At 61.6% G+C, this 11,861-nt stretch overlaps 6 protein-coding genes across 6 annotated transcripts; 3 read left to right on the top strand and 3 right to left on the bottom strand.

Moving 5' to 3' along the window:
- Nucleotides 1–227: 227 nt before the first annotated feature.
- GGTG_08756 (hypothetical protein) lies at nt 228–1,130 on the bottom strand (the record flags this gene model as incomplete). Its single annotated transcript, XM_009226598.1, has 1 exon — nt 228–1,130. The coding sequence occupies one exon, from the start codon at nt 1,128–1,130 to the stop codon at nt 228–230; it is 903 nt and encodes a 300-aa protein (XP_009224862.1).
- Nucleotides 1,131–1,361: 231 nt separating this feature from the next.
- GGTG_08755 (hypothetical protein) lies at nt 1,362–2,908 on the bottom strand (the record flags this gene model as incomplete). Its single annotated transcript, XM_009226597.1, has 2 exons — nt 1,362–2,345; nt 2,427–2,908. 2 exons carry the CDS (start codon nt 2,906–2,908, stop codon nt 1,469–1,471), a joined length of 1,359 nt encoding a protein of 452 aa, XP_009224861.1. The 3' UTR covers nt 1,362–1,468.
- Nucleotides 2,909–3,720: 812 nt separating this feature from the next.
- On the top strand, nt 3,721–5,199 carry GGTG_08754 (hypothetical protein). The gene has a single exon (XM_009226596.1). The coding sequence runs from the start codon at nt 3,752–3,754 to the stop codon at nt 5,099–5,101; it is 1,350 nt and encodes a 449-aa protein (XP_009224860.1). The 5' UTR covers nt 3,721–3,751; the 3' UTR covers nt 5,102–5,199.
- Nucleotides 5,200–5,690: 491 nt separating this feature from the next.
- Nucleotides 5,691–5,846, top strand: GGTG_08753 (hypothetical protein; the record flags this gene model as incomplete). The annotated part of the gene is made up of 1 exon (XM_009226595.1): nt 5,691–5,846. The coding sequence occupies one exon, from the start codon at nt 5,691–5,693 to the stop codon at nt 5,844–5,846; it is 156 nt and encodes a 51-aa protein (XP_009224859.1).
- A 616-nt stretch (nt 5,847–6,462) lies between these two features.
- Nucleotides 6,463–6,645, bottom strand: GGTG_08752 (hypothetical protein; the record flags this gene model as incomplete). The annotated part of the gene is made up of 1 exon (XM_009226594.1): nt 6,463–6,645. One exon carries the CDS (start codon nt 6,643–6,645, stop codon nt 6,463–6,465), a length of 183 nt encoding a protein of 60 aa, XP_009224858.1.
- A 522-nt stretch (nt 6,646–7,167) lies between these two features.
- Nucleotides 7,168–10,341, top strand: GGTG_08751 (Na(+)/H(+) antiporter). Its single transcript, XM_009226593.1, has 5 exons — nt 7,168–7,476; nt 7,640–7,856; nt 8,130–8,198; nt 8,294–9,411; nt 9,492–10,341. Exons 2-5 carry the CDS (start codon nt 7,805–7,807, stop codon nt 10,014–10,016), a joined length of 1,764 nt encoding a protein of 587 aa, XP_009224857.1. The 5' UTR covers nt 7,168–7,476; nt 7,640–7,804; the 3' UTR covers nt 10,017–10,341.
- The last annotated feature ends 1,520 nt before the right edge of the window (nt 10,342–11,861 follow it).

The following is an 11,861-nucleotide window of genomic DNA, read 5'->3' as shown; positions in this document are numbered from 1 at the left end:
AAACGAAGAATATATATATACATAAAATACAGGCAGCTGATCATTGTGGTATGCCAGCTTGGGGAGCCCGACACGGACAACCCCACTAGGATTGTACGAGACAATCACAAAGGTAACTTCGAAAACCCTGCGCAGTCGGCCGGCAAATTGATGCGTGTTGGGCTGAGCGTTTGGACGGCAGCAAGACGCCCAAGCGCCTCGCAAGCGCCCAGCCGAGAAGGATGATGTCAAATATCTCCCCACCACCTTTGCCTAGTGCGCTCCATTTTCAGCGCTCCAGGATGCGGCTCCAGGAATCGGGGGATTGCGCCCTGCCACTCTGTGTTTAGGATGTGTGTGGTCCAGGCGGACGTGTACTCCCAATAAACGGGGTACCACCCAGAGAATTCCCAGTCGATGATGGCGACGACCTCGTCGCCGCGGACTATGATGTTGCTCTGATTAAGGTCTCCGTGAGTGAAAACCGGCGCCGGCCAGGGTCCGTCCTGCATCGCAGTCATCTCTTCAAGATCGAGCCAGTCCTGCTCGTCGCCTTGGAAGTTCTCGGGGCGCTCCGACGTTTGAAAGTCCTCGCGGAGCCACCTATGGAAATCGTGCACCGTCCGAAAGGGCCCAAACTCGGGAAACGCCATCGGGATGCGGGTATCGCGAAGGGGCCCTCCGTTGCAGCTCTGCACGCCGGCGCCAGGAGGCGGAGGCAGCGCCCGCAGCCCGTCGAGGATCCGGCGCAGCTGGCCGAAGATCTTGTCGGCCGCGCGCCGGTCCTTGGCCAGGCGGGTCCGGGCTTTGGCCAGCGACTCGCCGTGGACGCGCTCCATGACGATGTATGCGCGGTGCTTGTGCACAAAGGCGCAGTAGACCTTGGGCAGCGGCACGCCCGGCGCGTGCTCTGCGACGAACCTCATGGCCGCGGCCTCCTGCAGGTGCACGCGGAAGCCCATCTTGACCACCATGTTTTTGGACACGAAGATGCAGGCCCCGTTGCGGGACTTGGGGCGTAGGAGAGTGGTGAGGCGGACGGCGAGGCGGGTCAAGATCCTGCGCGTCGGTGTGTCATTGATGGCGAGATGTTCGGTTCCATCGTGCCAGGTTTTGAGCCTATCCGGGGCCGAGCTTTGCGGAGATGTCATTGTGTTGTTTTGAAGCGGAAAGGGTTGGCCCGAGATGCGACAAGGCGACTGGATGGTATAAAGTCTGATTGCATCACAATGGAGGAAGGTAGGTAGCGGTTGGTGGGTTGGTGGTGGTGACGGGACCCACAAAAGCAAGCACGGGCGCCGCGAGGAGCGTGAATAGAGACCAAGCCAAGGTAAGCGCGTGACCACAGCGACAGCTAGGTTTTTGAAAACAATATCCTAATCATCAAACTTTTAGAGGTCAAAAACGTGTTTGTTGAGCACCACTATTGTTGGTGCTTACAGCGAGTCTACTGCGGGCTAAGTACACAACAACACCACCAACAACTCATCTAGGTCGACACCACAAAGCTATCGGTCCACGCAAAAGCATTTGCACTTTCCGAGTTCCTTTGCGCCTCCTTAATGACGTAGTTACACGGCTTCCCCTCGTAGACGTAGTCGGGCACGTCGCAGGCGACATAATGGAGCGTGATGCGCACGTCCTGGCCGTCGACGCCGTCCAGCCACGACGCGGCCGCCATCTGCGACGACGCGGCCGTCTCGGCGGCGAGCCAGCCCGGCGCCGGCGGCATCAACTTCGTCCACAGGCCGGGGCCCGACACGAGCTGCAGCACGGCCGAGTTGCCGACGAAGGCGTTGGTGGGCTCGGCGTGCTTGGCCAGCGTCAGCAGCAGCTCGCGGCCGCCGTTGGCGCCGCGCTCGCGGTACGCCGCCGCGGCCAGCACGCCCACGTCGGGGAAGCCCCAGTCGACCAGCTGCTGCGTCCGCGACTCCCACGCCCTCGTCTCGAGCGTCCACCGCGTCTCCTGGATCGCGCCGGGCCGCCGGACGATGCGGCCGTGCCTGTAGCTGCCGGGCTCCTCCTCCTCGGGCCGCAGCGTCCACGCCACCAGCGAGATTTGCCGGCCCCCGCGCAGCGCCGCGGCGGCCACCGAGGCGGCCTGCCCCGCCCGGAGCAGGAGTGACGCCACGGGCTTGCCGTCGCTGCCGGGCCGCCAGCTCAGCGGCTCGCCGTCGGCGCCGCGCGTGCGCAGGACGGCCTCGTGGATGCGGGCGCGCACGCGCGTCGTGCCGTACGGCGCCCGGTCGTAGAGCACGTAGTAGAGCCGCCAGTCGACGTCGCCCGTCTTGGGGTCCGCCCACTTGATGGCCGCGCCGGCCGAGGCGGGGCGTCCGAAGAGTTTGTTGAAGGCCTCGTCGTTTCTCCTGTTTGCTCGGCGAGTTCGGTGTTTAGTGTCGGTTCTCTCGTTTTCGGGGGGTGGTGGGTGGGTGGGTGCTCAACCTTACCATCCCGCGTCCTTCTTCCACACGATCGAGTGCAGCTGGACGGGCCCGCCGGCGTCCTCGGCGGCGCGCTGGTAGAAGAGCCGGACCTGGAAGTCGTCGGGCCCGTCGCCGACCGCCTCGGCGGCGCACGCGAGCGGGCCGCCGCCGGTCCAGGCGCGCGCGACACTGGCGTTGCCGGCGGTCCGGTTCCCTGCGTCCGCCAGCACCACGGGCACCGCCTTGATCCACCCGCCGTTGGCGTGCATGCGAGACTCGAAGATGCTGCCGTCGCCGCGCGTGTGGTAGCTCAGCATGTTGCTGGCCTTGTTGCTGCTGCTGCTGCTGCTGCTGCTGCTGCCCCGCGGGTACCACTGCGCGAGGCAGACGCCGCCAAGGGGGTTGACGTCCGCCGTCGCCTTGGCCCCGCCCACGGGGGGTCCTGCGGCCGCGAGGCCCGCCAGGGCTGCCCATGCCGCGAGGCACGAGACTAGAAATGCGTGCATGGTGAGCTTGGTTCTGATTAGGCGGCTTTCAGGGCGGAATGGTTGTAGGTGGCCGTGGAGGGTCTGGTATCGCCCAGGCGATCGTAGGCCGCGGTCCCGGGATGCGAGGCTGGTGTCATTGTGCGCTGGGCCTTTGCAGCTTTGTGACTTTGGGGGTATGTTCCGGAGATGAATTTGTCGATGGCGTATTGGGTGAGTTTGAAACTTTTTGGCGGACGTTAGTTTTCCAATGAGAAACAAGATGTGGCAATTGTAATTATGACTTTCAGCCGTGCGCTCTCTCTTTCCATCCACACTTTTTCTAAACTTTAATTTTTACCTTGCACTTGGTCCCGACAATTTCACACTGATGCAAATTAATCATGGTATTCTAGAAGTTCCTTCACTTTTTATTCTATTTAAGCCTCGTGCACAACCCTCGCATTAAGGGCTGGAGACACTTCTCTGGTCTACCAAGACGAAATTAACGAGAGGAAACGCGGTGCTGGCCTGCCATCCTGGCCGGCCACGAGTAATGCGGCTGTTCAAGGCGACGTGCTTCGCCGGCATATCCTTCCAAAACAGTGTCACTGCCCCCAATTCTGACGATACTTTTGGGCAATCACTCTCACGGACCCCTGATGCTACGAATCAGATCCCAAAGTGAGCATCTGGGGTTTGCGACCCCGGTTTGCTGTCGCCGTCTCATACAGGGCCAATGCCAGCCTGTTGAGGCAAAACGTCCCGGGGAGCTGGGTCGGCGCCCAGACCTATAAAAGGCCCGTCTGCTGCAAAAGTTAGCTGCTCTCTCGTCCGTTTCATCAGCGCCCTCTTGTCGACAACCGCACATTTAGGGGACCACAAATGCCTTGCCTTTCCCAGGCTTTCGTCGCGCTCGCGGCCTTGAGCGCCGCCGCCGCCACCGCCAATCCTTCGGTCAGGCGGCAGCCCGATGGCGGCGGCTTCACCCTCCACCAGGTTGCCAAGCCGGCCAGGCGGGACCTGGCCCAGGTCCAGAGCGGCCCCTGGTCAGTCTACATGACCCACCTCCGCTACGGTGCCGACGTGCCCGCCGAGCTGGCCGCGGCGGTCGAGGGCGGCAGCGGCTCGTCCGGGAGCCTGACCAGGAGGCAGGGGACGGCCAACTCGCCCAACTCGCGCAACGACACCGAGTGGCTCACGCCCATCCAGATCGGGAGCCCGCCCCAGACGGTGCACGTGCAGATGGACTCGGGCTCGGCCGAGTTCTGGGTCTACGCCGACGGCGTCAAGGCCGAGAACCACTCCCTCTACCGCCCGGCCAGTAGCACGACGGCGAACCTTATACCCGGCCTCACGTGGGCCAAGAGCTACGCCGCCGGCGACTCGGCCTCGGGGACAGCCGCCTACAGAGACGTGGTGCGGGTGGCCGACGGCGTCGTGGTGCAGGACCAGGCCGTCCTGCCTGCCACCAACGCGACGCCCAACTTCGTCACGAGCCCCTACGACGGCATCATGGGCCTCAGCCTGGACCCGTTCGACGCCACGCGGCCCGCCAACGCCACGCGGCCCAAGAACTTCTTCCAGGCCATCAAGGCGTCGCTGCCCGAGCCCGTCTACGCCGCCGACCTCAAGATGGGGCGGGCGGGCCTCTTCGACTTTGGCGTCGTGCCGCCGGGCCGGTACAAGGGCGACGTCCTCTGGGTGCCCGTCAACCAGTTCCCCGTCCGGGGCGAGGCGTACACGCGCTGGAACGTCACGCTGGCGGGCTACGCCGTCGGCGGCGGTGGCGGTGGCGGTGGCGGCAGCCCGCCGCTCGAGTTCAACGAGAGGCGCTTCGACACCGTCGTCGACACGGGCACCACCATCATGTACCTGGACGAAGTCGTGGTGCGGGACCTGTACGCGCGGGTGCCGGGCGCGCGCGTCGACGCGCCGTCGGGCGGCTGGGTGTTCCCCTGCGACGCGGCCGTGCCGGACCTGTCGCTCGCCGTCGACGACGGCGTCGGCGGCGCCATGGCCAGGATGGTGACGATACCGGGCAGCTACGTCAACTTTTCCGTCAACGATGCCGCGAGGAACGAGTGCTTCGGCGCCGTGCAGGAGTCGCTCACCTCCCTGGGCCAGAAGATCTCCATCCTGGGCGACGCCGCAATAAAAGCCGCCTATGTCATCTTTGAGGACGCCCGGCCGGCGAGAGACCCCAGGGTTGGCTGGGCCGTCAAGGACTTGTAGACTAGAGCGTGTTTCGTGGAATGGGTTCGCTTGTGTGAGGATGACTGTGTATAGATGTATACCTATTTCTGTGCTTTATCGACCCCTTTTACTGTGTATAAGAAACATCCTTCTCACGATACACCCATGATGGGTGTTTCTCTGTGAGAAAGGAGAGACGATGGCAAGCAGGCGGAAAGTCACCGGGATATCGTTCACAGGGTCTTGCCCTTACCAGAGGTTCGGGGGATCGTTTGGGAGAGCCATCGCGGCGGGCCCATGCTGTTCTAACGGAAACGGGTTCCATAGTGGCGATGGCACCCGCCCGCCATCCTGGCTTTCCCTCGTCATCAGCAACCGCCCCCTTAGTCCGGACATGCTGCCCCTTTTTTCTTCCCCTTCTCCTTCTTCTCCCTCATTCTTGTTTGTTTTTGTTTGGAAAGAGATGCTGGCGTCTCGAAACACAAAGGCGGCTGGACGCAGGTCAGGGGGATCTGGGCGGCAGGGTCAACCTGCCATAGGTGGGGCCCGCCGCGGCGCCGAGCGCCGAGGAGTGTCAAGGCGCGCCGTGGCGCCTGCATGAGCGACTGTCCAAGACCTCTCGGCGCCGATGGGTCCAGGGGGGGCGGACCCCCCGGGGGCAAGGACGTCGGCCCCAACGGCCTCGCCATTGGCCGCTGGAGGGAGGGCGGCTGGGGGAGGGCTGTGGATGGGCCAAGAGCGCGCGCAAGAAGCAAAGGACAAGGCGCGGTTGCGGACATGGTGAGACGGACAAGAAGCCCCTGATTGACGGCTGCATCGGCCGCGACGGCGGCGTTTCTTGGACTTTTCTGGGCGAAAAAGACCACCGTGTGGCCAGACGGAGGAATTATGAGTGTCCCAAGTTGGCGCAGGCAGGAGCACTTCACTGGTCAAGTGATAATGATGCGCCTGCGAGGAACACCGAGGTCATGGGTTCCCTCAAAGATGGGTGAGATGTCATGGCTCAACGCAGCACAGAACACGTCGGCACAGGGCTAAGCGAAGGCGGCTGTCGCACCCTGTCAGTGACCTGGCAGACGACCCAAAGGGCATTTTCCTGAATTGCCCATCTTGGCGCTTGCCATTTGCCAAGAATGCCATGGTGCTTGGCTGTCCTTGGGCCGGTCTTGGGAGCTGTCGCGCCCAGCCTTGGCACGGCCTTGGGCCGGCCTTGGCGGTTTGGATCGCCTTCATTCCCTGTGTCTGTCCAAGATGAGCGCTCCCCTCGACAGGGCCCTTCTCTGCGGCCCGGCTGGTTGATATCTGGTGTTTGGTCGTGGCCAAGGTCAAATCCATCCCAACTTTGACTTGATGACGGGAATTTCATCATCATTCACAAATTCTACGGTGCAGTCACAGGCTCAGACACCACCTGGCACGAGCCCTGGGACCCTCTGTGGATGCCCCCGGTGGGCCCCCTTCTCCCACGCACCCTGGCCCTGCATATCAAATCCTCCTCCGATATCAAGTTCACACTCTGAACCGGCGATGGGGTTTTCTACCCGGACACCGTACTTTCCGATGTCTTCCTTACTTTTGCCCATGGCTGTCCAATCGACTGGGTCCAGCTGGCTCCGCACTCGAGGGCGCTGCTCTCTTCGGCGGGTTTCACCAGGGTAGGGGAAATGGGGGTGTCGTCTGGGCTAGCAAGCTCAGGGTATAGCATGTAGCCTCGAGGTATCCGCCTCCTCCCGCAGCTCCCACCTTCCCACCCCGGGCGGTACGCTAGAGGGACAAAGCTGCTACGCCCTTAGTAGTCGAAACAGCCCATGGGGACTTTGGACTTTTGTGCAAAGGGCCTGTTCTTTGTCTGCCATGCCATGTAGGTACTGCTGTTCGCCACGAGCCCCACGTTACACACAAACACAGAAAGCAGGAAGAGCCGGGAGGTGAGGAACGCGCTCTCCCCCTAGCAAGGCCGCTGCCATGGGCCCGGGCGCGGGATCAAAGAGACAAGGCGCCATGCCTTGATCGACACCAGCAATGCCGGGCCATATTTATCACAGCCAGCGCCCCTGCGTTGTTGGCGCTCTTCTTGTCCCTCCCTACTTTTCTTGATCTTCCAGGAGAAAGAGAGAGAGAGAGAGAGTGTGTGTGTGTGCTATGTGGGAGCACAGCTAGCAGTTCTTGACCTTCTCTCAGCCCAGGACTGGCTTCCATTTTTCCCCTTCTCTTCACCTCTTCCCGTTAGGTCTTTTATTCTTGTCGTCATTCTAGTCCCCGGCGGATCCTAGATCGACTTTCCTTTTTTAGTCTTCTTTTCTTGGTCCTCCCCTCTCCCAGTCTTGGGCTTGCTTTTCTTAGTCAATTTTCCTGCGGATCGTCATCTTCGTCCCTCTGCAGTCTGGTCTGGGCGTCGTTCCACTACATCTCGCGTGAGTTCTCGGCATCGAGCCACCACCCCCCCCCCACAACCCTCACCTGCACGCCAACATGCCCTCCACTATAGAGCGGTATCCCACGCTTGCCCTCTGAAGCAAGGAACGACAGTAGCTCTGACACTTGATGGGCGGCGGCGCCACTGCGGCATTTTGTTAGACCTGTTTTCCTTCTTAATAAGGAGCTGCTGCCGGCCCTCTCTCCCGGCTCGAGACTGAGAGACCAACAGGCACGACTGCGTCCTGGAATCCGGACCGAGTAGCGCACCCTTGACACCATCCAGCCACACGGTCTCACCTGCCTCGTGCAGTAGAAGCCGACAACATGGCGCCCACCCTCGACCCGAGCGAGTTGAACATTGTTGTAGCCATCCTTGGTACGCAGGGCCCAGAACACCCTCCCCTGAGCATCCAAGCCTTGCATGCCGTACAGAATGGCAGGGTGGTTCCAGAATAGACACGGCCCGTCCCCATGACCTTGGCCCAAGGCTGGGCAGGGTTCACCGTGCCTGGGCGCCCAGATCCCGCTACCCAATCAGCACAGCAGCCTCCTGCATGTCACCGAGTCTTGGGGGCTTGGATGCTGTCGACGTTCCTCAGAGTGGTGTGGGTGGTATGTGGTATGCTAACCCAAGCTTTTCGCATGACAGGTGCTTATATCACCATCTTTGGCTTGTTCTCGGTTCTCATCAAGGGAAGATGGTTTCTGGGAGAGGCTCGTAAGTGTATTTTTTTTTTTTTTTTTTTGCCTTTTCCTGGCAGCCGCCACTCGCCACCCACGCCTTCCAGGGCTTGGCTAACAACCACAATGCAGTCCCGGCCATGACCATCGGCATCGTGCTGGGCCCCATCGCCGGCCGCCTGCTGGATAACACGCGGTGGGGGCCCGGGTCCCTCACCGAGGACCAGAAGAGCGCCATCACGCTCGGCTTCATGCGCGTCATGATCTCGGTGCAGCTGATCATCGCGGGCTACCAGCTGCCGGCAAAGTACGCCGTCAAGAAGTGGCGCGACATGCTGGTGCTGCTGCTGCCCACCATGACGCTCATGTGGCTCTGCACCACGGCCTGCCTGCTCGCCACCATCCCCAAGATCACCCTCCTGGCCGGCCTCGCCATCGGCGCCTGCGTCACCATGACCGACCCCGTGCTGAGTCAGGCCATCGCCAAGGGCCCCTTTGCCGACAAGTACGTGCCGCGCGCCCTGCGCGAGGTCATCAGCGCCGAGGCCGGCGCCAACGACGGCTTCGGCTTCCCCTTCCTGATGCTGGCCACCCACCTGATGCGCCACACCGAACTCCCGGGCGTCGTGCTGAAGCCGTCCAAGGAGAAGGTCAAGGAGGCCGCTGCCGAGGTGGCGCACCGCCTCCTCAAGCGTGCGGGCGACATCGGCCGCCTCGACGGCGGCTTCGGCGCCGCCATGCGCGACTGGGTCGTCGACACGTGGCTGTACACCATCTTCATGTCGCTGCCCTACGGCGTCCTGGTCGGGTACGGCGGCAGCTGCGGCATCAAGTTCTGCCTGCGCCGCAAGTGGATCGACCACGAGAGCTACCTGCTCTTCCCCGTGGCGCTGGCGCTGTTCATCATCGGCACCGCGGGCGCGCTGGGCACAAACGACCTGCTGGCCTGCTTCTGCGCCGGCCTCGCCCTCAACTGGGACGGCGAGTACCTGGCCGAGACGCTCGAGCGCCACGACGAGGTCAACTCGAGCATCGACGTGCTCCTCAACTTTACCGGCTTCATGTACGTCGGCGTCATCATGCCGTGGTCCACCTTCCACGACCCCGAGGGCACCGGCATCACCATCGGCCGCCTCATCGGCCTCGGCTTCCTGGTCCTGCTCTTCCGCCGCATCCCCGCCATAATGCTGCTGTACAAGGCCTTGCCGACGTGCGTCAAGAACTGGAAGGAGGCTCTGTTTATGGGCTACGTGAGTTTCATCCGCCACCTCTTTTTTTCTTTTTTCGAGTCTCCTTCCTTCCCCATGCTGACTGCTTCACGTCCATCCAGTTCGGCCCCATCGGCGTCGGCGCCATCTTCTACGTCGAGCACACCAAGCACCTGTTCCCGCGCGTGGGCGAGACGGGCGACCAGCGGTCCGACGACCTCGTGCGCGCCCTGGTGCCGTGCGTCTACTTCCTGGTGCTCTTCAGCATCGTCGTGCACGGCCTGTCCATCCCGGCCCTCAACATGGCCTACAGGGCCATGGGGGTCGAGCCCGTGACCGACGACGCCGTGCAGGTGCGCCGCAAGAGCGAGCACGTCGCCCCGCCTGCAAACGCCCGCGTCGACAGCTCCGACGGCGAGTACTTTGTCGCCTACAACCGCTTCAGCCGGCCCGTGCCCAACAACCGCCGCACCGTCATCTTTGACGGCCAGAAGATCCAGGGCCTGCCGCAGTACAACAACAACAACACCAACGGCGCCGGCCAGCCCCAGGGCAGAGATATTGCTTGGGCCAACGAGGTCGACCCCGTCGAGGAGGAGAAGATCAGGGCCAACATGCGCGCTACCAGCCTGCAGAAGCTAGGTTAGAGTAAAGGGAGGGATCTGTAAGACAAGGAAGGATGGCGGTGGGGCGTGTGTTTTTCTTTGTTGGATAAAGACTTGATTTTGCAACGAAACTACAGGGTGGTTCATGTGAGGCTAAATTGGCGGCCCGAAGCAGAAGTCAATGAGACACATTCCAAGTCGAATCGTTCCTTTGTTGCGTCTATTCAAGTTCATCCTTGACCTTGGATCTCTACCCCTCAATACATAGAACAAGGTTGCTTCCCATGTGCCCACCCAGGCACCACCTACCTATGGGCAGTCAAGTATTGAGATAACCCCCATCACCAGTTTCACAAATAACCCAACCCACACCCCCAGGGCGACAGCACCCCCTGCGCTAATTGGCTGTGCTGTCCCTGTCGTGGCGTGCGACCGCGGGTTGCAGCAGGAGTCTTCCCTTTCCGTCTGGTGTCCCCACGCCCATCGTACTTAACTCGCCCGAGAGGACAAGGCAATAGGTTACGCATGGCTCGCTAAACATCCCGCGCATGGTGAGACGGTATAATCGTGCTTGGGTGGGCCAAGTAATTCCGCAGTGGCCGTCTTTGTATCCCCGATCTACCTCTGCGCTTGTTTACGTTGGTGTGTGAGGCTCTGGGCCTGCGGTTTCAGGGTGGTTTTCGAGATATGTGATCTCTGTTGTCATATTATATATTATAGAAGCTCTTCAACCAGCCCCCTCGCCCATTCTTTCTAACCTTCCCATGTTCACTCTCAAACTTTCCTCGACTGCCACCCCTCACCTAAACTCGAAGCCCTCTCTCCATAAGCAGCCCCCCACCCCGCAGCCGCCTCTACAACAAGGCTACAACTCCCACGCATGATGCAAACGAACACAAGCTCCCTCCCGCAGCCAGAACCGTAGGCGCGCTACATCCGCCATTGCGGCGGATGAAATGCTTGTTTCCGCCGGGGAAGGGAGGGGAGAGGGAGAACAGCAAGATTGCGGCTGCACCCAACGGCAGAGCCGCAGGCTACACCTCGCTTCCGCGACCCCTTCTCGGAAGCTCGTCATGCAGCTCGCCTGATGGAACGTACTCTTTCCTTTTTTTTAACACTTCCCAGGTATCCGTCCACTTGCCAGATGGCGTTCTCCGTGTGTCGTGGTGCTGCGGCCCACACGGGTAGTGTCCGGTGTGTGTGTGCCTGTGCCACGACGACGCCAAAGTGCAGCCACGACGACGCCAAAGTGCAGCCCCGACTCTCGCCACTTATCTAACCCTTCGATCTGGGTGTGTGTGAGAGCGAGGATGGGGCCAAGACGGCGATGCGCAATTTCGAAAGGGCGGGGTTGACCTTGTCTGGCCCAGGCGTAACTTGACCAAGCAGAGGGCGCACGAGAAGGATGTAACAAGAGCTATCCACCAGGGTAGACGCCCAGAATATGCACTGAGCGCTATCTCCTGACAGCTGTCATGCGCAAGAAATACGACCTTTGACGAACATGGATCCCGTGCTCCATGGCCATAAACCCCCTGACCACATAGCCATTCCTTACGGGCGTGAGCCTGTGGGCTAGACGAGAGCCGAGGAATGCCTCGTTGCCTTGATGTGATACTGTGGGGGCACCTCCCTCCGCCGGTCCGCCTTTCTCACTTTCGCTCCCGCGGCGGACGCAGAAAGAGAGACGCACAGACGGCCGGCCGCCAGCCAGCCCAGGCCTTGAAATGGCAGTCTCTCGGCTGAGTCTCACCCATCCTATGGCCCGTCTGCACACGCCGCAGGCCCCCCATGTGGAGACTAGGCTTGCCGAATAGGAGCGGTGCCATGGGTATGCGGGAGTCTGCGGAAACAGTAGGTCTTTGCGGGTGTTGTACTATCACCCCC

The sequence above is a fragment of the Gaeumannomyces tritici genome (genome assembly GCF_000145635.1).
Source record: "Gaeumannomyces tritici R3-111a-1 unplaced genomic scaffold supercont2.4, whole genome shotgun sequence".
NCBI lineage: Eukaryota > Fungi > Ascomycota > Sordariomycetes > Magnaporthales > Magnaporthaceae > Gaeumannomyces > Gaeumannomyces tritici.
Note: the sequence above shows the minus strand (reverse complement) of the source record. Positions and strands in the feature narration are given on the sequence as shown.